At 38.6% G+C, this 27,824-nt stretch overlaps 1 protein-coding gene across 2 annotated transcripts; it reads right to left on the reverse strand.

Moving 5' to 3' along the window:
• Positions 1–1,118: 1,118 nt before the first annotated feature.
• On the reverse strand, positions 1,119–27,681 carry LOC311283215 (NACHT, LRR and PYD domains-containing protein 3-like). Of its 2 annotated transcripts, XM_084397521.1 has the most exons (8): positions 27,541–27,681; positions 26,769–27,031; positions 24,189–24,233; positions 22,249–24,070; positions 21,752–21,925; positions 9,393–9,566; positions 4,959–5,132; positions 1,119–3,032 (listed from the first exon to the last, which is right to left on the reverse strand). In XM_084397521.1, the coding sequence occupies exons 2-8, from the start codon at positions 27,016–27,018 to the stop codon at positions 3,026–3,028; spliced, it is 2,646 nt and encodes an 881-aa protein (XP_084253647.1). In that variant the 5' UTR covers positions 27,019–27,031; positions 27,541–27,681; the 3' UTR covers positions 1,119–3,025. The 2 variants fall into 2 exon arrangements, 1 of the variants encoding a protein (XP_084253647.1); XR_014626031.1 differs by lacking the exons at positions 1,119–3,032; positions 4,959–5,132 and having other exon boundaries at positions 9,427–9,566; positions 21,752–22,038.
• Between the last annotated feature and the right edge of the window lie 143 nt (positions 27,682–27,824).

Below are 27,824 nucleotides of genomic sequence, written 5' to 3' on the forward strand. Positions count from 1 at the left end.
TGAACGTTTTTTATGAACTAACGGTAACTCTTATTAAAAGTATTTATAATGTACATTATAATACTTTATATCTATCCATATATCATTTTAACCAAAGTTAAAATGCATTATAACATCTGCAGATTCTGAAAGTGTTACCAAACTGTTTTGCACAGACCAGCACAGCGACACATATCAGTAACACGAGGGATGTTGGACAGACTCACCAGAGCTGCAAAGTGTTGTTACAAAAGCCTCAATGGTTCATTCTCAAAGATGTCTCTCCTTCATCAGAGTGTTCGACTCAGGTTCATACATACATATTGGGCTGAACACCTTTAGTCATGTTGTCAGTCATATTGCTTCTCCTGATTTATTACTGTCTTAGGATATGCACGCGTTGTAAAGGCCACACCCTCTTCTGGAAAGGGGGCGGGGAGCAGTAGCTCATTTGCATTTAAAGAGACACACCTGAAACTTTGTTTTTGCTCACACCCAAATAGGGGTAAATTGGACAAGCTATAATAAATTATCTGTGGGGTATTTTGAGCTGAAATTTCACAGACACATTCTGGGGACACCAGAGACTTACATCTTGTGAAAAGGGCCATAATAGGTCCCCTTTAAACCCACCCTTCGTGTTATTTGATTATTGGTTCATTTGCCCAGGGCCGGAGTGGGGCCCATTTTCAGCCCGGGATTTTAATGTCTAAGACCAGTTCACACAAGACCAATAGTATTATACAGATAAATTAAATAAATAAATAAGATCCAACTTATCAATACAACTGAAAAATAGCCACTGTACAAAGAAATTACAAAGTCAAATATTAAAATGAATATCAGAAAGCAGCAGCATATGGTGGACTATGCTCATCGATAAAGACCAAATCAAGAACAAATGATTGGGTCTGTGTGGAATTGATTGGATGATTGAATTGTGGTTGTGGTTTGCAATTGGTGGATCTCATGTGAGTGACAGGTTGCCCCACCCTCGTCATCAGAGAAGATAAGAGATGCTGCAAGAGGAACTTATTCTGATTCAAGATTATTAACACAATAATAATGTGCATCGATAAATCATTTAGAATAAACATTGTAATATTCCATAAAAAACAAGAATTGTCCATTTTGATTTCATATTGACTTTAAATGGTTTTCTAGTCTAGTGTAATTTACAGCATCATTCGGCAGAGGGCGCCGAACACCAAACAGCCAAACGTCTGAATGAAAGAGCGTGAAACTGATTTTCATCTAAACCATTAACAAACTCACTATATGCTTTACTAAACCTCTGGTTTACTGTTCCCCATGTCACAAGATCTTTATGATCAGTCACTTTTATGTACAGTAATAGTTAGATTTGTTATGAGGGACGATACTGATATGAACTTTTATAGAGGTTTAAATGGAGAAACATCATAAAACTTTATTAGCAACAACAGTTCCTATATCAATATCCTAACCAATAGAATAGCCTTAATGTTTAGCCAGAAAAAAAAAAAAAAGTATATATGGTAAATATGGTATAAAAATGTATCTTATGAAAAGGCTGTTTCACTTTTTTTTTCCTGAGAGTGCATAAGTGCTATTGTTTAATTTTTTCATTTTTTTTTTTTATGAAAACAAATGCAAAGACATTTATAAATGTTTAATTGTGGCTTAAGTATCTAAAATACTTTTAGTGGCCGCTGTATATGAACATTATCTAAATCTTTACATTTCACCTGAATCGAAACAATGTAATGCATCATCAACTATGAACACGCACAAATCACCATCATAGCGCTTGAATGAATGTGCTCGTAGACTTTCTGGTTAAACACAAAAGCAGAGGATATTCTGTACAACTGGCTAATGATGATTTAATGATTATCAGCACAAGCTCTTCTCAGGTCCCTGTAAAGCTCTTTCATAAAACTATCCTCAGAAATCATCAAATATGTGAAGAAGCAGAGAAAACAAAAAGATAAAAGAAGCATTTCAGCAGATTACTTCATCCTTTTCCCTTAGAAACATTTAAACATATTAAAGGAGAACTCTGGTCAATTTTAACATTGAGCTCATTTTTTTGTACATTTGGAGTGCTGTCAGTATAGGGAACAACGACAAAAATCGGTGTTGCCTACACCGTGTTATCCTCTTTTTAAAATTTGCACCTTGTTGACTTCAATGGGGCAGGTTTTAAACCTGCGTTTAGCCTGCTTTAACATCCTTGATTTGTCATTACAAGTGCACAGCCATGTGAGTGAGTTTATTTAGAGTGAACACGGTGAATCTGACTGCAGTAGATGTGAAAGAAATGAATAAAAATGATAATAATTCAGCCAGCGAAAATACCTGTATTTACATCCTGTTTTCGGTCGAAGTCCATCGTAGTCGATTGTCGAGTTCACGCGCATAGGTTTAGTACCTATGATCATGCGCGTGAACTCGACAATTGACTACTCTGGACTTCGACCTGCTAAACGCAGGTTTAAAACCTGCCCCATTGAAGTCAACAGGGTGCAAATTTTAAAAAGAGGATAACACGGTGTAGGCAACACCGATTTTTGTCGTTGTTCTCTGTACTGACAGCACTCCAAATGTACAAAAAAATGAGCTCAATGTTAAAATTGACCGGAGTTCTCCTTTAAGAGGAAATAATCATGACTGTATTACAACCAGTGAGGAAAATAAAAACAAACTATATAAACTGATTGTGTTGAATGTGTGTGAGTGTCAGAGACGCTGTAGAAGAACAAAGTCAGTCCAGAAACACTCCTACTCTTCTGATTACAGATTCACTGGCACAGTTCAGACTCCAGGATATTTTGTTGAATCCAGATGTACAGTGTCTCCTTCCTTTCCTGCTGATTCCTTTATATGTCACTGATATTCATTGACTGAATCCAGTCAGACTCTCTCCACACAGAACCGGAGACACTCATCAAATCTCTCTGGATGATCAGGATATGACTGATCCTCAAACACGTGTGTCATGTTTCTGTTCTCCTCAGACAGAATGAGAAGAGTGACTGCTGTGTTTGGATCCAGTGAGAGATTACTAGTGTCTGAAGACAAGAAGAGAGAACAAAACAACATTAACCACAGATGCATGTGTGTGTGTGCAAACATACCTGTGCCATATTCCATGATTTACACTATAAAAACACACATTTACTTAATGAGGACATTAATTAGAATAAAGCCATTATATATATATATGTTTATAAAAATGTGCAGTCACTCAAAGAGGAAATATGACAAACCTGTCAGTCCAAGCACAACATGGTTATATTCTTATCAAACCAGCACCAAAGAAGCAATCCATTGATTGTGAGCCAAATAAAACCTGCAATTTCTTAAAGAGACAGTTTACACCTATTTACTTCAGTTTAGGCCTATTCACTTCACACTAAACCTGCACGATTGCTTCTTTCTGCCCTGCTGCTGCTGCTGCGTTGCATTGGTTTGCGTCTGTAAGCTTCGTATGTTTCTGTTTTTAATCATTATTTTCTATCATTTCTTGTTATTTATACTGCTAAATATAACTTAAGCAACATCATACATTAACCTGACATCGCTAGCTTCAATCTAAATAGTTACTGCTAGCACAACACGCTAGTAATTTGCTAGCCTGTTAGCGTGTCATCCGTGCACTCTTTATTTATTTATTTTTTCTCTCGCGCCTTTTACGAGTTCATCAGAAAACTGTGGTGAGTATCAGTCAACAAACACGGTGAGTCATGTCATCTTCTCCTCTTATTGTCACCTGCACCTCATGTAACATGTATAGCATAGCCTTCTCTGTCAGCACAGGATTTACATGTGATAAATGCAGGGAGCTGACGGGGAAGATTTCAGAACTAGAGACACGCATCCAAACTTTAATCGAGGTTAATTGTAAGAGTGCAAGGGCTTTAAATACTGCTTTGGATGCGACAAGCTTTGTGAACTCTGTACACTGTTCGGTTCCAGCTGAAGTAGAGCCCGTGCAGCAGGGCAACTGGGTGACGGTGAGACGCTCTAGTTGCAGGACAAAACACCGCTCTTCCGTTCCGATTACAACATCAAACAGATTCTCCCCACTCAGTAAAACACCCACTGAGAATCCTGTTGGTTGTGCCCTAGTTATTGGCGATTCTATTACACAGAACGTGAAAATAGAGACACCAGCCACCATAGTCACATGTTTGCCGGGAGCCAGAGCGCCTGACATCAAAGCAAATTTAAAAGTGCTGGCTAAAGCTAATCGTAAATTCTCTAAGATTATTATTCACGTCGGCACTAATGATGTTCGACTCTGCCAGTCGGAGATCACAAAAATGAACATAAAAGAGGTGTGTGACCTTGCAAGTACGATGTCAGGCACTGTAATTTGCTCTGGCCCCCTTCCTGTTCGCCAGAGTGATGAGATAGTTAGTAAATTGTCCTCACTCAATGGCTGGCTGTCGAAGTGGTGTCCGCAAAATAATATAGAATTCATAGACAATTGGAAAAGTTTTTGGGGCAGACCTGACATTTTCATGTTATCAATGTGAAGCTGCTTTGATACAATCTGTATTGTAAAAAGCACTATATAAATAAAGGTGACTTGACTTGACTACACTAAAATTAAAACTGTAAAATGTCGTTCCAAACCTGTATGGATTTCTTCTGCTGAACACAAAAGATGATATTTTGAGGTTTTGGTGACCACTGACTGAAAAGAGTGTCTTCTTTTGTGTTCGGCAGAATAAAGGTAGTCATGCAGGTTTGAATGACGTGAAGGAGAGTAAATATTGACAGATTTTAAATGTTTGCGTGAACTATCTTTTTCAGAAGGCCTACTCCTTGAGATTGATATTGTAACAAAGTAAATCAGTAAATCTTGTCCTCCATGCAGCTCTACTACAGAGCCTTTCGACATCTCACTCCCCTGCACACTTGACTATGGTAAGACTGAAATGCACATACATATATTCACAGGATGAGATGAATCTTATTGCTCAACATACACAAGTTTGTTCAGTGTGCAGTTTGGATCCTTTAGTAGATCAGAGAGCATATTGAGCCCTGAGTCTCCCAGGCAATTGTCGCTCAGATCCAGCTCTCTCAGGTGTGAGGGGTTTGAACGCAGAGCTGAAGCCAGATAACCACAGCCTTCTTCTGTCACCTCACAGTCCTGTAATCTACAAACACACACAGAAACAATGAAGATATCTGAGACTGTGACATCAGAACTCACAACAAAAGCTTGTTAAATCTGCTGAATAATTACACATCCATTTAAGATAAACTGATAAGAGAGCTCTCATTTCATACAAGTTCTGCTGAACTTTGAGTATTTTAATTTGTTGAAACTGTAACTTACCTACATTTTAAAGCCAAATAGATTTTAGACAAATCTCCTCTTGTTAAATAATGAACTTGCTCGTGCCGGCCGCTCTAACCACCAATAAACACAACGAGAACTGTTTGACCCCTTTGAATTAAACACTACTATGATATGGGAACCGTAAAGACAGTTTCTAACTAGAGAAACTGAAGAAATTATGAATTTCCATTTTTTTTTTTTTTTTTTAAGAAATCATTTGGCCAAATATATTAAATATCTTATTTTTTTTTATGAAATATACTTGAATTTAAAAAGAAATGTGTGTGTGTGTGTGTGTGTGTGTTTGGATCCAGTGTGAGATCATAGGCCTCTGAATACAAGAAGAGAGAGACATTTAGAACAACAAAACAACAGTCACTAGACGTGTGTGTGTGTGTCTGTGTGAGTGTGTGTGTGTGTGTGTGTGTGTGTGTGTGTGTGTGTGTGTGTGTGTGTGTGTGTGTGTGTGAAAATGTGTGTCTGTGACTGTGTGTGTGTCTGTGTGTGTGAAAGAGAGAGGGTGTGTGTGTGTGTGTGTGTGTGTGTGTGTGTGTGTGTGTGTGTGTGTGTGTGTGATAGAGAAAGAGAAAGAGAGAGAGAGAGAAAGTGAGTGTGTATATGAGAGTGAGTTTGTGTGTGTGTGTGTGTGTGAGTTTGTTTGTGTGTGTGTGTGTGTGTGTGTGTGTGTGTGTGTGTGTGTGTGTGTGTGTGTGTGTGTGTGTGTGTGTGTGTGTGTGTGTGTGTGTGCGTGAGTGTGTTTGAGTGTGTGAGTGAGTGTATGTGAGTTTGTGTGTGTGTGTGTGTGTGTGCGTGTGTGTGTGTGTGTGTGTGTGTGTGTGTGTGTGTGTGTGTGTGTGTGTGTGTGTGTGTGTGTGTGAAGAACAATGTGTTGTACAGTCAGTGCTTATGTTGACTCTGTTTACTTGAATATTCACCAAGGTGGACATTTGGACATATTCTGTGTATTTGACCGTTTAGGCGTGCAAACAAAGACAAAGTCTACTATACTTGTTCGTATTCTATATGTTTCTCCTGTGTAATTTAATAATTTAATTAAATTATATTAATAGATGTAAATGAAAATATCATAATACATATATATATATATATATATATATACACAGTGAGGAAAATAAGTATTTGAACACCCTGCTATTTTGCAAGTTCTCCCACTTAGAAATCATGGAGGGGTCTGAAATTGTCATCGTAGGTGCATGTCCACTGTGAGAGACATAATCTAAAAAAAAAAATCCAGAAATCACAATGTATGATTTTTTAACTATTTATTTGTATGATACAGCTGCAAATAAGTATTTGAACACCTGAGAAAAACAATGTTAATATTTCGTACAGTAGCCTTTGTTTGCGATTACAGAGGTCAAATGTTTCCTGTAGTTTTTCACCAGGTTTGCATACACTGCAGGAGGGATTTTGGCCCACTCCTCCACACAGATCTTCTCTAGATCAGTCAGGTTTCTGGGCTGTCGCTGAGAAACACGGAGTTTGAGCTCCCTCCAAAGATTCTCTATTGGGTTTAGGTCTGGAGACTGGCTAGGCCACGCCAGAACCTTGATATGCTTCTTACAGAGCCACTCCTTGGTTATCCTGGCTGTGTGCTTTGGGTCATTGTCATGTTGGAAGACCCAGCCTCGACCCATCTTCAATGCTCTAACTGAGGGAAGGAGGTTGTTCCCCAAAATCTCGCAATACATGGCCCCGGTCATCCTCTCCTTAATACAGTGCAGTCGCCCTGTCCCATGTGCAGAAAAACACCCCCAAAGCATGATGCTACCACCCCCATGCTTCACAGTAGGGATGGTGTTCTTGGGATGGTACTCATCATTCTTCTTCCTCCAAACACGTTTAGTGGAATTATGACCAAAAAGTTCTATTTTGGTCTCATCTGACCACGACTTTCTCCCATGACTCTTCTGGATCATCCAAATGGTCATTGGCAAACTTAAGATGGGCCTTGACATGTGCTGGTTTAAGCAGGGGAACCTTCCGTGCCATGCATGATTTCAAACCATGACGTCTTAGTGTATTACCAACAGTAACCTTGGAAACGGTGGTCCCAGCTCTTTTCAGGTCATTGACCAGCTCCTCCCGTGTAGTTCTGGGCTGATTTCTCACCTTTCTTAGGATCATTGAGACCCCACGAGGTGAGATCTTGCATGGTGCCCCAGTCCGAGGGAGATTGACAGTCATGTTTAGCTTCTTCCATTTTCTAATGATTGCTCCAACAGTGGACCTTTTTTCACCAAGCTGCTTGGCAATTTCCCCGTAGCCCTTTCCAGCCTTGTGGAGGCGTACAATTTTGTCTCTAGTGTCTTTGGACAGCTTTTTGGTCTTGGCCATGTTAGTAGTTGGATTCTTACTGATTGTATGGGGTGGACAGGTGTCTTTATGCAGCTAATGACCTCAAACAGGTCCATCTAATTTAGGATAATAAATGGAATGGAGGTGGACATTTTAAAGGCAGACTAACAGGTCTTTGAGGGTCAGAATTCTAGCTGATAGACAGGTGTTCAAATACTTATTTGCAGCTGTATCATACAAATAAATAGTTAAAAAATCATATATTGTGATTTCTGTTTTTTTTTGTTTTTTTAGATTATGTCTCTCACAGTGGACATGCACCTACGATGACAATTTCAGACCCCTCCATGATTTCCAAGTGGGAGAACTTGCAAAATAGTAGGGTGTTCAAATACTTATTTTCCTCACTGTATATATACACACTGTTGTTCAAAAGTTTTGGATCGGTAAGATTGTTTATGTTTTTAAAAGACGTCTCTTCTGCTCACCAAGTCTGCATCTATCTATAGGATTAAAAAAAAAAGTTTTTTTTTGAAACTTTCATAATATTTCACAATATTACTGTTTTCTATGATCAAAGCTGAATTTTCAGCATCATTACTCCAGTTTTCAGTGTCACATGATCCTTCAGAAATCTTTCTAATATGAGGATTTGATGATCCAAAAGCATTCATTATAATTATCAATGTTGAAAAAAGTTTTAGAATTCTTTGATGAATAAAAAGTTCAAAAGAAAAGCATTTATTTGAAATAGAATCTTGTGTAACATTATAAATGTCTTTACTGTAACTTTTGATCAATTTAATGCATCCTTGCTAAATATAAAAGTATTGATTTCTTTTATTTCTACCCCCCAAAAATAAAATAAAAATTCTTACTGGCCCGAAACTTTTTAACGGTAGTGTATAATATTACAAAATCTTTCCATTTCAAATAAATGCTGTTCTTTAGAACTTTCTATTCATCCGAATCCACAACTGTTTTCAACATTGATAATAATCATAAATGTTTCTTGAGCATCAAATCATCATATTAGAATGATTTCTGAAGGATCATGTGATACTGAAGACTACAGTAATTATGCTGAAGATTCAGCTTTGATCACAGGAATCAATTACATTTTAAAATATAATAAAATAGAAAACAGTTATTTTAAATTGTAATAATATTTCACAATATTACAGTTTTTTTAATCAAATAAATGCAGCGTTGGTGAGCAGAAGAGACTTCTTTTAAAAACATTAAAAATCTTACCGATCCCAAACTTTTGAACGTGTGTGAGTGTGTCTGTGTATATATATAACGTAACGTACACAAAACTGATGGTTCAGTACAGCGGTGGGAAAGTTTACACTAAAATGAAAAAAACTCTGTCATCATTTACTCACTCTCATGTCGTTCCAAACCTGTATGAATTTCTTCTGCTGAACACAAAAGATGATATTTTGAAGTTTTGGTGACCACTGACGGAAAAGAGTGTCTTCTTTTGTGTCCGGAAGAATAAAAATAGTCATGCAGATGACGTGAGGGAGAGTAAATAATGACAGATTTTAAATGTTTGCGTGAACTATTTTTTTCAGAAGGCCTTCTCCTTGAGATTGATATTGTAACAAAGTAAATCATTAGATCTTTTCCTCCACGCAGCTCTACTACAGGGTCTTTCGACATTTCACTACCCTGTACACTTGAATATGGTAAGACTGAAATACACATACATATATTCACAGAATGAGATGAATCTTATTGCTCAACATACATGAATTTGTTCAGTGTGCAGTTTGGATCCTTCAGTAGTTCAGAGAGCCTCTTGAGTCCTGAGTCTCCCAGGGGATTGTAGCTCAGATCCAGCTCTCTCAGGTGTGAGGGGTTTGAACACAGAGCTGAAGCCAGATAACCACAGCCTTCTCCTGTCACATCACAGATCCGTAATCTACAAACACACACAGAAGCAATTAAGATATCGGAGACTGTGACATCAGAACTCACATCAAAAACTTGTTAAATCTGCTGAATAATTACACACCCATTTAATATAAACTGATAAGAGATCTCTCATTTCATAAACTATAAGTTCTGCTGAAAGGAGAATATGGTTCTGATCAGATCTATACAGCCATCTAGCAGATAATGAGGCAGAGATGTTCACAAGTCTTTCATCTGAAGTCCGTGTCGAGTCTGGAGTCATTTCAAGCCTTAAAAAAAAGAAATCCTATTTTTATTCTAGCTGTATTATATAGACAAAACATATGATCTATTATCTGTTTTGTTTGTAATAAAAGTCCTAAGATGCAAAGGATAATGTAAATCTAGCTTGTTATTTTATAACCCATTACAATGTACAAAACAATCGTCCTGGCAACAAAACAAGTAGTTATTTTCAATACAATCTCTAAGTGGACACAAGATGGCGCCAGTCGCGGTTTGAAAAATCTCCCTTTAGGGACGTCCTTACTTGTAAATCTTGTAAAAACAAATCATCCACCTGCCCCAATAATTTTCTCTGATTTAAGTATCCGCACTCGATGGTCAAATTACAGTTATTCTGTGTTGTTAATTATTCTTCGTTATTATAAATGGATGATCATCACCTTCAACAGCGGACTCAGCGACGGTTGATGCGTGCATCTCTATGGTAACATGATACACTGATAAATGAGTGCTGCTTTTAAATGAACATTTCTTTAACCCTTGTGTGGTGTTCATATTTTTGTTATTCAGCCAGTGTTCGTGGGTCTGGTGGATCCGCTGCATTTTTGGGTTCTTAATTCAACATAATCAAACAATTTATGTTAAAACACTCAACAGATGTTTACTTAATCCCAATTTTTTTGTAAATTGTTGCATGGGCATGGGGTCCTTTCCATAAGATCATCTCTCAATGCAAATTAAACCAGCTATTAGGCTAACTGAAATAAAACCATGCCAATCTCTAGGTGTGGTAAAGGGTATGTGATGATGTGGGTCTATTTTAATTCCAAAGGGCAAGGGAACTTTATCAGGATGCATAGTATCCTGGATCTATGAAATAACTGGGCTTTAAAAATAAAAATCTGCCTGCATCTACGGGAATTTAACAAAGGGGTATCCTGACTTATGCACCCTGTATTTTAAGGTAGAACATTTATCTATTTACGATACATTATTCATTCACAAAGAAAATTGGTGTCCTTAAAGGTTGGAGTTGTATATATATACTGTATATATATACAGTGAGAAAAATAAGTATTTGAACACCCTGCTATTTTACAAGTTCTCCCACTTAGAAATCATGGAGGGGTCTGAAATTGTCATCGTAGGTGCATGTCCACTGTGAGAGACATAATCTAAAAAAAAAAAAATCCAGAAATCACAGTGTATGATTTTTTTAACTATTTATTTGTATGATACAGCTGCAAATAAGTATTTGAACACCTGAGAAAATCAATGTTAATATTTGGTAAAAAGTAGCCTTTGTTTGCGATTACAGAGGTCGAACGTTTCCTGTAGTTTTTCACCAGGTTTGCACACACTGCAGAAGGGATTTTGGCCCACTCCTCCACACAGATCTTCTCTAGATCAGTCAGGTTTCTGGGCTGTCGCTGAGAAACATGGAGTTTGAGCTCCCTCAAAAGATTCTCTATTGGGTTTAGGTCTGGAGACTGGCTAGGCCACGCCAGAACCTTGATATGCTTCTTACAGAGCCACTCCTTGGTTATCCTGGCTGTGTGCTTCGGGTCATTGTCATGTTGGAAGACCCAGCCTCGACCCATCTTCAATGCTCTAACTGAGGGAAGGAGGTTGTTCCCCAAAATCTCGCAATACATGGCCCCGGTCATCCTCTCCTTAATACAGTGCAGTCGCCCTGTCCCATGTGCAGAAAAACACCCCCAAAGCATGATGCTACCACCCCCATGCTTCACAGTAGGGATGGTGTTCTTGGGATGGTACTCATCATTCTTCTTCCTCCAAACACGTTTAGTGGAATTATGACCAAAAAGTTATATTTTGGTCTCATTTGACCACGACTTTCTCCCATGACTCCTCTGGATCATCCAAATGGTCATTGGCAAACTTAAGACGGGCCTTGACATGTGCTGGTTTAAGCAGGGGAACCTTCCGTGCCATGCATGATTTCAAACCATGACGTCTTAGTGTATTACCAACAGTAACCTTGGAAACGGTGGTCCCAGCTCTTTTCAGGTCATTGACCAGCTCCTCCCGTGTAGTTCTGGGCTGATTTCTCACCTTTCTTAGGATCATTGAGACCCCACGAGGTGAGATCTTGCATGGAGTCTCAGTCCGAGGGAGATTGACAGTCATGTTTAGCTTCTTTCATTTTCATTCATAATGATTGCTCCAACAGTGGACCTTTTTTCACCAAGCTGCTTGGCAATTTCCCCGTAGCCCTTTCCAGCCTTGTGGAGGTGTACAATTTTGTCTCTAGTGTCTTTGGACAGCTCTTTGGTCTTGGCCATGTTAGTAGTTGGATTCTTACTGATTGAATGGGGTGGACAGGTGTCTTTATGCAGCTAACGACCTCAAACAGGTGCATCTAATTTAGGATAATAAATGGAGTGGAGGTGGACATTTTAAAGGCAGACTAACAGGTCTTTGAGGGTCAGAATTCTAGCTAATAGACAGGTGTTTAAAAACTTATTTGCAGCTGTATCATACAAATAAATAGTTAAAAAAATCATATATTGTGATTTCTGGATTTTGTTTTTTAGATTATGTCTCTCACAGTGGACATGCACCTACGATGACAATTTCAGACCCCTCCATGATTTCCAAGTGGGAGAACTTGCAAAATAGCAGGGTGTTCAAATACTTATTTTCCTCACTGTATATAGGGCTGCAAATGGAGGTTAACACGGGGGGACGTACCCCAGAGACTGAATTCCGAGGGGGGACAGCATTCCAATTAATATTGTTTAAAAAATGTTTTAGGGAAATAAAGGGATTTTTATATCTTATTCTCTCAATAGACTACAAAAGTGATACGAGTTCAGCACAAAAACATTAATCAATTAATCATCGTTTCTACAATGCATCGTGATGCAGACGAGGACGATTCGGTATCGGTTCAGTAATAGACCATAACCAATCATAATGTACTGACGCTTTTCTGACGTCATTTGCCTCATACGTGCTTTGTCGCAGTAGCATACAATGGCAGAGGGAGGCGAGACACGAGTGCGAGAAAATAAAAAATGCTCCAACTACTTTAAAAGCCTACATCTGGGCACATTTCAGCTTTTATGAACAACCTGGTAAGCACGACCTGCAGAGGACACGCGTTGTTTGTGCTCATGTCACGCACAAATAGAATATGCAGGAGGTAATACCACAGACTTGATAAACCACATTAGCCGTTTTCACCGTGAGCTGTTAACACCTGGCAGAGTCTGACTGCTTTAAAGTAAGCGGATGAGCTCCAATGTCACCCGAATCCACAGACAAAACAAATCATCCACCCGCCCCAATAATTTCTCAGATTTAAGTATCCGCACACGATGTTCAAATTACAATTATTCTGTGTTGTTAATTATTCTGTGTTGTTACACGTGATTATAAATGGATGATCGTCACCTTCAACAGCGGACTCGGCGACGGTTGATGCACGCATCTTTAATGGTAACATAATAGGCCCACGCTGATTAATGAGCGCTGCTTTTAAATGAACATTTCTTTAAAATAAAATTTATTTGACAGATTTTCCTTTTCTTAATGGCATAAACAAGCTTTACTCCCTTGAAACTTAAACTGGAATGTCACTGTTTCTGTCACTGCAATTTCCCGAACAGGCGAGCACACGCACACACACACGTGCACACCTTTGAAGTAAAATTTTAAATTGAGGATGCAATGCATTGTGATACATCGCGATATCGAATTGAACTAAATTGATGACATGATAATCGTAATCGAACCGAACTGTGAGACCAGTGTCGGTTCACACCATACCAAACACCCATGTGATCTTACTCAGTGCTTGAAGGAGGCATTACGCACCAGTATTGCAGTACCAGCACTTCTATATTTGAAGCTATATACCCTCTCTTTTTCTTGCGTGCCGGCACTTCTCGCATGTTTTCGGTATTCTGACCAAAACATAAAATCAGGCTATTAATTAATTGTATGATACATCACGCAATCGGAGCCTTCATAAGCATGAGTGGCGCGAATCACTGTTGGCGCATTCACCAGCGCGCTCCAAAAGTGTGATAAGATTTGTGCAAGCCATTGATAAAATGGACAACCCATTTAAATTCTATTGAGAATGTAGTAAAACGCTGTGGAGAAAGTCAAACATGATCTAAAAACAGCCACTAAATATATATATATATATATATATATATATATATATATTAGTGCTGTCAACGTTAACGCGTTAACGCATGCGATTAATTTTTGTCTGGTTTAACGTGTTAAAATATTTAACGCAATTAACGCAGCATCCGTCTTTTCTGCCATCCGTTGGCTAGCTTTACATTATATGATCACGCTCTTATTCATTTAAATGCTTTTAAACATTTCAAGCGCGGCAAGACAAAAGAGAATGCGCTGTCTGTGAATGTCCTTATGTGACACACACACACACAGAGACACACACACACATAGACAGGGCGCCAGAATCCAGTTCTCTTTCGCGCTTGAACTAACAATAACAATAACAATAATTTTGTCGATTATCCTCATAAGAGCAGTCTTAAATGATTTATATAAAGTCTAAAATGAACAAAGAGTTGCGAGAGAATGAGGCGCGTGTGAGATCCATAGACAGTATATAAACGGTGAGCTCCGCGTGTGTGTGTGTGTGTGTGTGTGTGTCTGCTCTTAAAGGGACAGCAGCCAATAAAGCTTCCTGTCAGTAAAGTTAAAGAACAAAGGGAACAGAGAAAATGACTCACTGCTGTTGACTAAATAACTTTTGTAGCTTTAATAAGGATTAACTATTTAATTTATAGTTTATGCAGTGCAGACTGCATATAACTTTGATAACTTTATTAAATTTCTGTATATTTCCTAACTGTTAAGACAGGAAGGGCACGAATAAATATGACATTTATTATGGGTTTATGTTAGCATTGTTTTAAGTTCACTTAAATTAAAAACTGTTATATTTTTGAAGCCTAATAAATGTGAAAAAAAAAAAATCAGTAGCTGTATTAATATCAGTAATACTGGCCTTCATTCATAAAAAGATGCCATTAAACAATTATTTAAAATATACTGTCTTTATGTTGTTTCTACATTAATTTGATTAACTGTGAAATTATTACATTATAAAATATATTAAAAACGTACAAAAACATTTCTTTTTTTATTGCGATTAATTGCGATTAATCACAGAAAAAATGTGTGATTAATCTAGTTAAAATTTTTAATCGATTGACAGCACTAATATATATATATATATATATACATATACATATATATATATATATATATATATATATATATATATATATATACATATATATATATATATATATATATATATATATATATTAACGGTTAGTTCCAGAACTTGATTCTGGTCATCCTGAGAAGATACAGAGTGCCCAAATGTCGACTTAATCGGTTTAAAAAACTCTTTTGTGCCTCCATTAGAATCCTGAATGGCAAGTACAAAGAGCTATGGTTGTCTCTGGTTAGCACTGATTACTTTATATAATTTATTGTTTTATATTGTTAATTACTATCTACTGTTGGTTATTATGGTTTATACCGTGGTTAATTGTGCAATAACATTGCCCTTTTAGCTGTGCAATAAGACACATGATATACATGTTTAATATACATGTAGATATACAAGGTGATTTTAATATACATGTAGATAATGAAAAAGATGCATTGGGATTGGCATTTAAGTCTTAACTCTTGGCAGGTTTTCTCTTAACTCTCTCTTTTCCAGCACTTTAGACACAGTTGCTCCTTTGCGCTTAAAGAAGATTAAAGAAAATAGTCCAACGCCGTGGTACAGCGAGCACACTCAGGCCCTTAAGAGAGCAGCCAGAAAAATGGAGCGCAACTGGAAGAAAACAAAACTAGAAGTATTTCGTATTTCATGGAAAGACAGTTCGATTGCATACAGAGAGGCTTTAAAAGCTGCTAGATCTGCTTATTTTTCAAACCTATTAGAAGAAAATAAACAAAACCCTAGGTATTTATTTGAAATTGTGGCTAAACTAACGAAAAATAAATTTTCAACCCCAGATGTTTCCAAGCAGCACAGCAGTAATGACTTTATGAACTTCTTTACTAACAAGATTGATAATATCAGGGAGAAAATTATAACTATGCAACCGTCTACTACAGTATCGCATCAGGCAGTGCATTGTAGTGTCCTTGAAGAAAAATTTGATTCATTCGTTGCTATAGGAGAGGAAGAATTTACTAAACTCGTTAAATCATCTAAATCGACAACATGTATGTTAGACCCTATACCGACTAAGCTACTGAAAGAGATGCTCCCAGAGGTCATAGATCCTCTTCTTAATATCATTAATTCATCTTTGTCACTAGGATATGTACCTAAAACATTTAAGCTGGCTATGATTAAACCGCTTGTTAAAAAAACGCAACTTGATCCTACAGAATTAGTCAATCTCGAATCTACCTTTTCTGTCAAAGATACTAGAAAAGGCGGTATCCTCACAACTGTGTTCCTTTTTTAGAAAGAACTGATATCGGTGAGGATTTTCAATCAGGATTTAGACCGTACCATAGTACGGAGACAGCTCTCATTAGAGTTACAAATGATTTGCTCCTATCCGATCGTGGTTGTATCTCGCAATTAGTGTTACTCGATCTAAGTGCTGCATTTGACACTATCGACGATAACATTCTTTTAAATAGACTCGAAAATGATGTTGGCATTAGTGGAATTGCACTAGCATGGTTTAAATCATACTTATCTGACCGTTATCAGTTTGTAGCAGTAAATGAAGAGATGTCTTATCGATCACAAGTTCAGTATGGCGTACCACAAGGCTCAATACTAGGGCCGCTGCTGTTTACTCTGTAGATGCTACCCTTAGGAGATATCATTAGGAAGCATGTAAATTAGTTTTCACTGTTATGCTGATGATACTAAGCTCTATTATTTCTTCACGCCCTGACGAAACTAACCAATTCACAAAATTAACGGAATGCATAGCTGATATAAAAATTTAGATAACTAGCAATTTCCTACTACTAAATTCTGAAAAAACAGAGAAGAAATAAAGACATCCAGTTCAGAATGTCCAGTGTGCGTTCCAGTGATTATATATAAATAGCTTTAGCCAGTGAGCAAACAAGCAAATACTACATAGTGTCAGAGTAGAGGCTCTAGTACTTACGTTACGACAAAAAAATGGATAGTTACGGCGTCCCAGCACCCAAGATGGATTGGGAGTCAGCTAACTTACCAGAAGCGTGGCGATGTTTCAAGCAGCACGCGGAGCTAATATTCTCCGGACCCCTACGGGAGAAACGCGAACAGGACAAATGCAGCTACCTCCTCTTATGGATCGGGGAGAAAGGACGCGACGTTTTCAACACATGGACACTAACAGATGAAGACGCGAAGAAACTGCAAACATACTACGATAAGTACACCGCATATCTCACACCAAAGTCTAACCCGATATACGCAAGTTATTGTTTCCATGAGAAAACGCAAGGAGATGGGGAAACTTTCGAACACTTCGTCACGGAACTGAAGCTGCTAGTTAAGGACTATGGATACACCAACAGCGACGAGATTGTGCGAGACCGCATTGTTTTCGCTACAAACTCACTGCGAGTGCGGGAGAAGTTACTCAGCCACGGCGCGGAGCTAACGTTAGACCAAGCCATTGACATCGCGCACTCCTATGAGCTAGCACAAGTCCAGCTCAAAGAGATGGTGGGAGGCAGAGACCTCAACAACGATGCTGTACAAGCCATAGGCCGAAGACCGGTACACAGACAAACGTACACGAGCTACAAAGCCAGGCCAAGAGAACCCGCCACAGCACATAGAGAATGTCATCGATGCGGTGGTCTGCACACCACCAAAGGCAGCGCCTATCCAGCCAAAGGCAAGCAGTGCATGAAATGCAAAAAACTCAATCACTTTGCAAAAGTCTGCAAGTCAAAACGCCACACAAACACTCACACAAGAAAAGTGATTCACACTATGGACGAAGACACTGAAGATGAGAAGGTAGGACTTTTTATTGATGGTCTTACAACTGAAAACACAAGAAAATGTAATGAACAAGCTTATGCTGAAATTGAAATCGGAACTCAGAAAGTTAAATTCAAAATTGACACAAGTGCACAGACCAATGCAATTCCCGTACACATATTTGAAAGACTGTTTAGAGACACTGCCATAAAACCAGGCACCAAAAAAGATCTCCGGCTATGGTGGTGAGTTCCTGAAAGTGAAGGGCACCTGTCATCTAAAGTGCAAGTACAAAAACACCGCAATTGTGCTTGAATTCTACATAGTAGACACCAAAGCACCTCCCATCCTAGGGATTAAAGCTAGTCTAGACCTTAAGTTCATCAAACTTCATAAGTTCATCATAAGTTAATCAAGCTGATACTGGCTGTGGCAGAGGAAGAAGTGAAATCATGCACAGACACAGACAGCCTCCTTAAAGAATACACAGACGTCTTCCAGGGCATAGGAGAGTTTCCAGGGGAGTGCAACCTCCATGTCGACCCGCACGCCACACCAGTAGTATACCCACCACGAAGAGTACCGATCGCTCTGCGAGACAGACTGAAAAAAGAGCTCGAAAAGATGGAAGAGAGCAACGTAATTTGCAAAGTGACAGAGCCCACAGAATGGGTTAACGCCCTCGTAGTCGTCAAGCTGAGAGTCTGCCTGGACCCCAGAGACCTCAACAAGGCAATACAAAGGCCCCACTACCCCTTACCGACTTTAGAAGATGTCACCACTAAGCTTGTCGGAGTGAAGTACTTCAGCGTCCTCTACGCCAGATCAGGCTATTGGGCCATAAAACTGAGTACAGATTCGTCCCTACTAACCACATTTAACACCGCCTTTGGCAGATACAGGTTCCTAAGGCTGCCATTCAGAATCAATTCAGCCCAAAACGAATTCCAAAGGCGTGTCGATGAGACATATGAAAGCCTCACAGGTGTAGCCGCCATTGTCGACGACATACTCGTTTTTGGCAAGACAAAGCTTGAACACGACAACAACCTCAAGGCCATGCTACAGCGCACAAGAGAAAGAGGGGTAAGGCTAAATCCCGACAAATGCCAAATAGGTGTACCAGAGGTCAGCTACTTTGGCCACACGCTCTCGCGTGAAGGCGTCAAGCCAGACCCGGCGAAGGTGAAAGCGATACGAGAAATGCAGCCACCCATAAGCAGAGGGGAGTTGGAAACCATCCTCAGGATGATTAACTATTTGGCCAGATTCGCACCACTACACCAACTACTGAAGCAGGACAGTGAGTTTCTATGGGACGAAAACCACAACAAAGCATTCATGCAGACGAAAAAATTGATAACACATCACCCCGTGCTCGTGCACTTTGACCCCCAAAAAGTACTGAGACTCCAAGTAGACACTTCAAAATGTGGCCTCGGTGCTGTCATGCTCCAGGATGAAAAACCCATTACCTATGCTTCCAAGTCACTCAACAGCACTGAAGTGAATTACGCTCAGATAGAAAAGGAACTGTATGCAGTTTTATTCGGCTGTAAGCGTTTCCACGAATACATGTACGGCCAGAGAGTGATTGTAGAATCCACAAACCTCTGGAAGATATCCTCTGAAAACCGCTGGCCACAGCACCACCGCGGCTACAGAGGATGATACTACAGCTCCAGAAATATAACATCCACATCATCCACCGCCCCGTAAAGGACATCCCAGTGGCCGACACCTTGTCCCGGAAATCCATCGAGCACCAAGACAGCAGCCTTATGGAGAGCATGGAAGCACAGGTACACACACTCATAAGTACTGTTCCAGTGAGTGACAGCAAGCTACTGGAGATCAAGGACGCAACAGCACAGGATGCACAGCTTACTACACTCAGAAGAGCCACACAGAACGGATGGCCTGACGAAAGGAGGAAATGCCTGCCCAGCATCCAGGAATATTGTAATCACGGAGATGAGATTTCTGAGATGGATGGTATACTATTCAAAGGTGAGAAAATTATAGTCCCCCAGAGCCTCAGAGGAGGGATGATCCAGCGCATACACGCAGGACACATGGGCGTGGAGAAAAGCAAGCATATACAGTATATAAGCATGATATATACATGTGATAATGAGCTGATGAGTTGAATCAGGTGTGTTTGATTAGGGAGACAACTAAAACGTGCAGTGTTGGGGGTTCTCCAGGAGCAGGGTTGGGAACCACTGCTCTAGAGGACAACCAGGGAACACTAACACAGTGTCACTGTGGCGGTGGTGGTGGCGCAATGAATAAGACACATGCCTTTGGTGTGAGAGACCCGGGTTCGAATCCACTGTGAGACACCAATGTGTCCCTGAGCAAGACACTTAACCCCTAGTTGCTCCAGAGGCGTGCGACCTCTGACATATATAGCAATTGTAAGTCGCTTTGGATAAAAGCGTCAGCTAAATGAATAAATGTAAATGTAACAGAGAAATGGCACTTTGTTTATCTTAGAAACGTACAGCAAGATTTGACGCCATCTGTCATGCATGGGCATAATGGGGAGAAAGCATCCATATTGCAATACATGCTTCATTGACTTCATCATCATCATCTTTCATATAGTGATACACTTTATTAATAAAATATTCAATGTACAGGCAAATAGATGAACCCAGAATATGAACGCAATGTGCAATGTTTCATGTAAATTGTTTCCCCATAGGAAACAATTATAAAGAAAAATAATTAACATGCAATTAAGCGCATAGTATTCAAATTCTGGGTTCATCTGCTTGCCTGTATATATTAAGCATCATCAATACGGTGTGAGTTTGATATATTAAAATCATTTTCTTTGAGCATTAAACGTACAGTATGTAAATTTTTCGCCGCTAGGGGTCGCTAACCTCTATACAATAACAAATGCGTAGTTTGATGACGCAACATTTGCTAAGAATTATGGATCTTGTCGTCAACGTCAAGCCGACCAATCTAATAATGTTTATGGATGAGTAAATACATCGATGTTTTTATCATGACTGTGATATGAAGCAGTTCATATCACGCAACGCGAGTCCCGCGGATATAAAAGGAATATGGACATTTCATTCTACCGAATTACACACAAGTGCAGAATTACAACTCACAGGTCAGTTTATTAGACAAATTAAACTTGTGAGGTAACGCAGCGCTTTTTCACTTGGTCTAACATTACACTATCACACTAAACTGCATTTGAATGTGTTGAAATTTATGTGTTAGTTTGTCTGTATGAGACTAGCAGTAAGTTAGATCAACATTAGAATAACATACAGATCATATTCTAACATTTTATCATTGTTGAACTATATAACATTGATTAGTTTTATGTAAATGTGCTCACCTGTTTAATAAAGTACATGCAGGAGCGGTCGAAGTTTCGGACGTAGAGCTCTCGTTTATACACTGTATATGGGAGCTCTCGGCATCTCGAAAACACCACGCCGATATTGATTCTCGTTTTAGTTCTCCTTTTTTATCCAAAGTCTGCTTGCCATGGTCCATAATGTTTGAACGAAACAACAACAGCATGCAAATAGACATTGCGAACTACACAGTTGTCCACGTCTGACGCCTTGGTAACTATCAAAGGGCTCTGGTTCATAGCTCTGGTTGCTATGGCAGTACAAGTGGAAACCAGGGACAACGCGGATATGACGCCATTGACGGCGACAAAACGGAAATAAAGAAACGGGACGTGTCTTCGAATTAAATTACAAATTTCTCCTGGTTTGAAAGTTGTTGGAAACAGTCGGGATAATGTAAATACACAACAAAAAAATATATATAACATAGATATAGTGATTTTTGCTATTTTTAAAGCAAAAAAGTTACATATTGTGCCTTTAAGGGATTTTAAGCATTTTCTTGTTAAGTGTTTTATAATGTCATACTCTGTTTTTAGTGGATGAAATACTGAGGTGGCTGCTGTATAAGAATGAATCTCAAACCTCAGTATCTTCAGCTGACATTTTGGGCTCTTCAGTCCATCAGAGAGCAGCTTCACTCCAGAATCCTTCAGGTTATTGTCACTCATGTCCAGCTCTATAAGGTGTGAGTTTGGTGTCTGCAGGGCCAAAGCCACAGTTTCACAGCAGGTGTCATCGAGAGAACAGGAGGAGAGTCTGTAAAATCAGGACATTTGTCCATGGCATGTTTTGTGTGTTCATCTTGTAGGAACAGTGTTTGTAGTAACAGTGATATGTTATGTAATGTTCTTTGTGAACATTTAAGCTTTCTGCAAAAAATAAATATAAATGCCATATATGCTGGAACTGATGTGACAGTCAAGTGAAAATAACGTTCAAATTGATGTCTATAAAATCACTGTTTAGTAAATCCATTTTAGTCAATACAGATTTTACTCTCTAAAATCAGTTAAAACATGATACTTCACTCTGCATTCTTTTCAGAATTAAAAACTTTGATTAAACAGCAAGTTTCTTACATTGCTTTTCTGCAGCATCTCACAGCTGGCAGGAGATTCATGCGGCCTCCCAATGATGTCCAGTACCTCCCCAGGTTGAGCTCATCCAGCCCCTCCTCTGACATCAGCTGTACGTAAGCCATCAATGAGTACATTGAAGATGAGAGCTTTCTTTCTGGAGATGATCTGAAGTATCTTTGTATTTCTGTATATAATGAATTGTCATTGAGCTCCAGTAAACAGTAGAACAGGTTGACTGAAGTTTCAGGTGAGATGCTATCATCCTGGTTTTGTAATTGTTCTTTAATGTATTTGGTTAATTCTGTGACGCTGTCTTTGCTGTCTTCACTGTGTGTGAACAGGCCTCTGAGCAGTTTCTGATTGGATTCCAGTGAAATGCCCAGCAGAAACCGTAAAAATAGGTCCAAATGTCCTTTCTGACTTTGCATTGCTTTCTCAACAGCCTTCTTTAGTAAATCATGTAAAACAATATTTTTGTCTGGCTTGTCGATGTGGTCAGGCCTGACCTCGAATTGTGTTTCTTCAGAGAAAAACTGCAGCTCGTCCATGTTCTTGTCCAGGTAGCAGAGGAACACGTGCACTGCAGCGAGGAACTCTTGAACACTCAGATGAACGAAGCAGAAGACCTTCATCTCATGAAGTCCAGCTTCTTGCTGAAAGATCTCAGTCAGCATTCCTGTGGACTCAAAATCTTCACTCACATCAATACCACATGCTTTCAGATCCTCTTCATAGAACACTATGTTTTCCTTCTTCAGCTGTTCAATAGCTAGCTTAGCTAACTTCAAAATCATTGTTTTATTGGAATCTAAGAGCTTGGTACGTTGTCTTTCTGTTTTTCTGTCATGCTTCTGGCTCTTCATCTTCATCTGTATCAGCAGGAAGTGGATGTACATTTCAGTGAGTGTTGTGTTGATGTTTTCTGCATTGTTCCCAATGGGGACATCCTGAAGAACAGTGGCTGTGATCCAACAGAACACGGGAATGTAACACATGATGTAAAGACTAAGAGATTTCTTAATGTGTGAGATCATCCTGGAGGCCTGAGTCTCATCTTTGATTCTCTTTCTGAAATACTCCTCCTTCTGCTGGTCAGTGAATCCTCGCACCTCTGTGAACAACCCTACATACTCAGGAGGGATCTGATTGGCTGCTGCTGGTCGTGATGTCACCCAGACGTGAGCGGATGGAAGCAGAGACCCATTCACCAGACTTGTAAACAGTCCATCTACAGATAATCGCTCCTCAACAGTCCTTTCAATTTCACTGTCAAAATCCAAAGTCAGTTGACTCTCATCCAGTCCATCAAAGACAAACGCAAGTTTACAACTATATATCTCACATATCTTTGCTGTTTCCAGTTTCTTCAGTTCTGGATTAAATCTCTGCAGAAACTCATGCAGACTGATCTCTGTGTCTTTAATGCAGTTCATCTTTCGGAATGGAAGCAGGAAAACACAGTCTATATCCTGATTGGCTTCTCCTTCTGCCCAGTCCAGAATGAACTTGTGCACTAAGACAGTTTTTCCAACGCCAGCGATGCCTTTGGTCAGCACAATCTTTTTCTTATTTTTTTTCAGACTAAATACATCATTGCATTTAATTGGCCTGTCCTGTGGTTTATTGGGTAGATTGGCTTTATAAATCTGCAGAATCTCATGTTCTTGATTTACTTCTCTAAGATCCCCCTCCGTAATGAAGAGTTCTGTGAAAACATCCTTGAGATCTGCTTCATTTTCCTTTTTACCCTCAAAAATGTTCTCTACTTTCTCCTTCATGTTCATTTTGTGAGTATTCAAGAATTCCTGCAGCCAGAAATCATCTGTTATGAAAACATATAAATAAACAGGAAAAGGCGTGATCAAAACACAAGAAAATTAAACAAAAGTTTTTAATTAATTTCTGATCCCACTGTAAGGACTCATTTATGGTTAATTCACCTTGATTTCTTTGGCGTTTCTTAGCTGGCTCTAATGATTCTTGCACTGTGAAGAAAAAGAAAACAATGAGACTTTATGTTCATCAATGTTTCCTGAAGGATCTGCATTGTGTCAACATTTTATTAAGCAGCAACTATTAAACTATTAACTAAATATTAATATTAGAATGATTTCTAAAGGATCATGTGACATTACTGGAGTAATGATGCTGAAAATTCAGCAGTGAAACTTCACTGTTATGGCAACATAGGATTTTAAAGCTATTTAATTAGAAAACAGTTATTAAGTCGGCTTGAAAAAGCTCTTTATTCTTCTTCTTTAATTTACTACTAATTTTCTAAATGCATCTCCTCCTAGACTTTTCAAGCTACATCCACCAAACTCAGACTAGACCTTGTGGGATTACACATTTAAAAATCTGTTTAAGATCTGATGATTCTACATCTTTACATTACATGAAAAACTAAAGTGAACTACACTGTATTTGGCATTCAAGGTGAACCTGGTGGCTAGGGCTGGGCGATATGGCTGAAAACTGTATCACGATATAAGTGTTTCATATCGGTTGATATCGATAATTATTTATATTTTTTATGACATATTTAAAACAAGGACCAGGAGACAAATATATTACATTTAAACATTTTTATTTTAAACTTAACTTTCCTCTGATTATAATCCCCTCAGTTATAAAGGCAGAAATGTCAACACAACCATGGAAAACACTCAAATAATTAAAATGTAAACATAAGTCTAAAATCACAATGAACACTTAACAATTATCTCTTAACATTAAGGTCCAAAATTAAAGAATACGTAATAAATGCTTAATAAAGTGTAATAAAATAGTGCAATGTGTTAAATATAAACATAGAGAAACCGACGACGGTCTTGCATAATTTGCAGACGACATTGGTCTGACTATGGTAAGACTTATAAAATCCAAAAAACCTGCCATACTGGAGAGCTGACTTTTCCTGTTTTATCAACAATTGCTGCTGCACTTATTTTCCACTTATCAAGGGGGTCGCACACCGGACGAGAAGCCCGGCGTTGCATCGCATCTAGAACAACTCGAGGTATCGCACACCGGACGCGCACTTTCTCGGTTTATGGCCAGCAATATTGTTATGTTTAAGGACATTATGGAATTAAGATAATGTCTGTACTATGTTATGATTGTACTGAACAATTAAATACAATCGTTGCTGAGTCTGCAGTCTGAATTCACTTTACCTCAGAGCGTCCGTTAACTGAATGAATTGAGAATATCTCCTGAAAATTCGATAACATCAGCAGTTTTCATCCACGCAGCTGATTTCTGTAAATTAATGTAAAACTAAATGTATATTGCAGCACAGGGTGAAATCAGTATATACATTAACGACGATTTGAGACAAATAAATGTAAATTTAATATAAAACTATGTAAATGGCGCTCTGTGGCGCGGCAGGATTTTGAACAAGGCCCTGAGCCGTAGATGGGCGCCGCCGGTTTGTGTACACTCACAGAGAATAATGTGTTCGAATTTTAAAGACATGGTGCTGCGCTTCTCGTCCGGTGATCGACCCCCTTTACATGACTGGTTGTTAGCGTGTCACCCCCTACGTTGCTAGGTTACCAGAGAGTGAGTGCCTTTGTTCATACAACCAAACTTGCTTCGCAACCTCTGGTTTATTCCGACGAAGAAAAAAAATTATCGAACGTTTTATCGAACGCATTTTTTATTGATATTGATAACGTGTCTATCACGATACATATCGTTATCATTTTATCACCCAGCCCTAATGGTGGCATCAATTTAGTGATTAGATTTAATATAGTTTCCAGTGAGGGGGGTTTGTCAGTCTTTGATCTTCCTACTGAGAGTCTTACAATGTGTACATTTTTACATAGTCTTAGTTCTCGTGACCAGCTGATTTTTATACAATGAGGGGGTTAATAAAGGCCTTCTGAAGCGAATCCATGGGTTTTTGTAAAAAAAAAAAATCCATATTTAAAACTAGCTATAATAACTAGCTTCCAGCAGACGGTCTTAAGCAGCGATTAAATGTTTAAACCGCTAGAGGCTAAACAAGCTTACGATACTCCTACATCCTACGTCATACATCGCGTCAGGAGCTACTCTTGTGGTGCAAGTCGACTTGCACAGAATGTGTACGGCCGTCTGCTGGAAGCTAGTTATTATAGCTAATAAAGTTTTAAATATGGATTTTCTTTTATTACACAAATGCATGGCTTCGCTAGCAACACCCTAGCAACCACCCCAAGAACCCTAGCAACTGCATAGCAACACCCTGTCTGTGTCTTTCTGTCTGTCTGTCTGTCTGTCTGTCTGTCTGTCTGTCTGACTGTCTGTCTTTCTGTTTGTCTATCTATCTGGCTGGCTGGCTTTTAAAACTACTAAACGAAAACTTTAAACTATTACAAACTGAAAACCTTCAAACTTCAAGCTTTTAAAATTACTTTTTTTTTTTTTTTACTTTTTAATCTAGTTTTAAATTGTAAGATTTTAACCATTTTTTATAATTAAATTCAGCCTTGGTGAACAATAATCTTTTTTCAAAATAAAAATATTACAGTCAGTGTAGTTGTTCTGTAACTTTTCAGCCAGCCGGTTCTGGTTCATCTTCTTCAGGATGTTCACTGTTTTCTTCACAGCTTCTTCTGCTCCAAAACACTCCATCATTTTATTCACTATATCAATGACATCAGCATCCTCCAGTTTACCAGCTCCAACATCATCGTTTAAGCGACTCCTAAATTTCTTCAGATCATATTCTCCCAGCTCTTCTAGAGTATCTTGAAGCAGCTCTAAAACAGTTGCCATCGTTCTTCATGGACTGTTGGAGAAAAGGAAAAGGGAAAAGAATTTAAATAATTGTGCTTTTATAGCAGAGATCTATGCAGTATGTGCAAATAAATGTGTAACGAATGACACTGTGGCCAGGTCAACTATTATGAAGCTTTTTTTTTTTTTTTTTTACTTTTAGGGTCTAAAACTAATTCTTCAGGTTGTTATTCAGTTTGAGTGTCATTAGCTCATTAGTAGATTATTGTTTCTGATATATTCAGCCGAATGTTGGTGATTATTGAGTGACACTGAACATACTAAAAGTTACAATAGTTATTGTGAATGATAATAATTCATACAAAAAATTATCATTAATGGAAAAAAATTGTCAGCAGACACCAGATACACTCACTCACACACATACACACACTTAAACACTCAGAGCCTCGTTTCAAGACTTGTAAAATACATTAAAGCTCTATTAGTTGAGCTGCATTAATCTTCTGTGATCACTGGAAACATGACACTTTAAGTTAAGATATTTCCAAAGTAACTTACCTTGAATAATGACAATATTTGCAGATGTTTCTTTGTCCTCCTCTGAAATGGCACCTCGATCATCAAAAGCACTAAAAACTTCCTTTCACTTCCGTGTTCTCATGAAGAACTGTGTGTTTCTCTGCAGAACTGTTTTGTTGTTTTTTCAGTAAGTTTGTCTCATAGTTCATTGTGTTCTATAATCTCCACGGTAAAAACTCGTTTTTTATGTATTAAACTGACTTTTATACCAGGTGAAGCGTGCAGATCCCTGTTTACACCTTTTATTTGCGTGTAATCTCATA

The sequence above is a fragment of the Rutilus rutilus genome (genome assembly GCF_951802725.1).
Source record: "Rutilus rutilus genome assembly, chromosome: 23".
NCBI classification, from domain to species: domain Eukaryota; kingdom Metazoa; phylum Chordata; class Actinopteri; order Cypriniformes; family Leuciscidae; genus Rutilus; species Rutilus rutilus.

Excerpts from the sequence above, each read along its gene's own strand:
- LOC311283215 (XM_084397521.1), bottom strand. The coding sequence starts at position 27,018 with ATGGCAACTGTTTTAGAGCTGCTTCAAGATACTCTAGAAGAGCTGGGA. Across the intron at positions 24,234-26,768 it reads ACAGAACAACTACACTGACT|TGCAAGAATCATTAGAGCCA; the intron begins GTAATATTTTTA and ends TTTTCTTCACAG. Across the intron at positions 24,071-24,188 it reads GAAACGCCAAAGAAATCAAG|ATGATTTCTGGCTGCAGGAA; the intron begins GTGAATTAACCA and ends TTTTCATAACAG.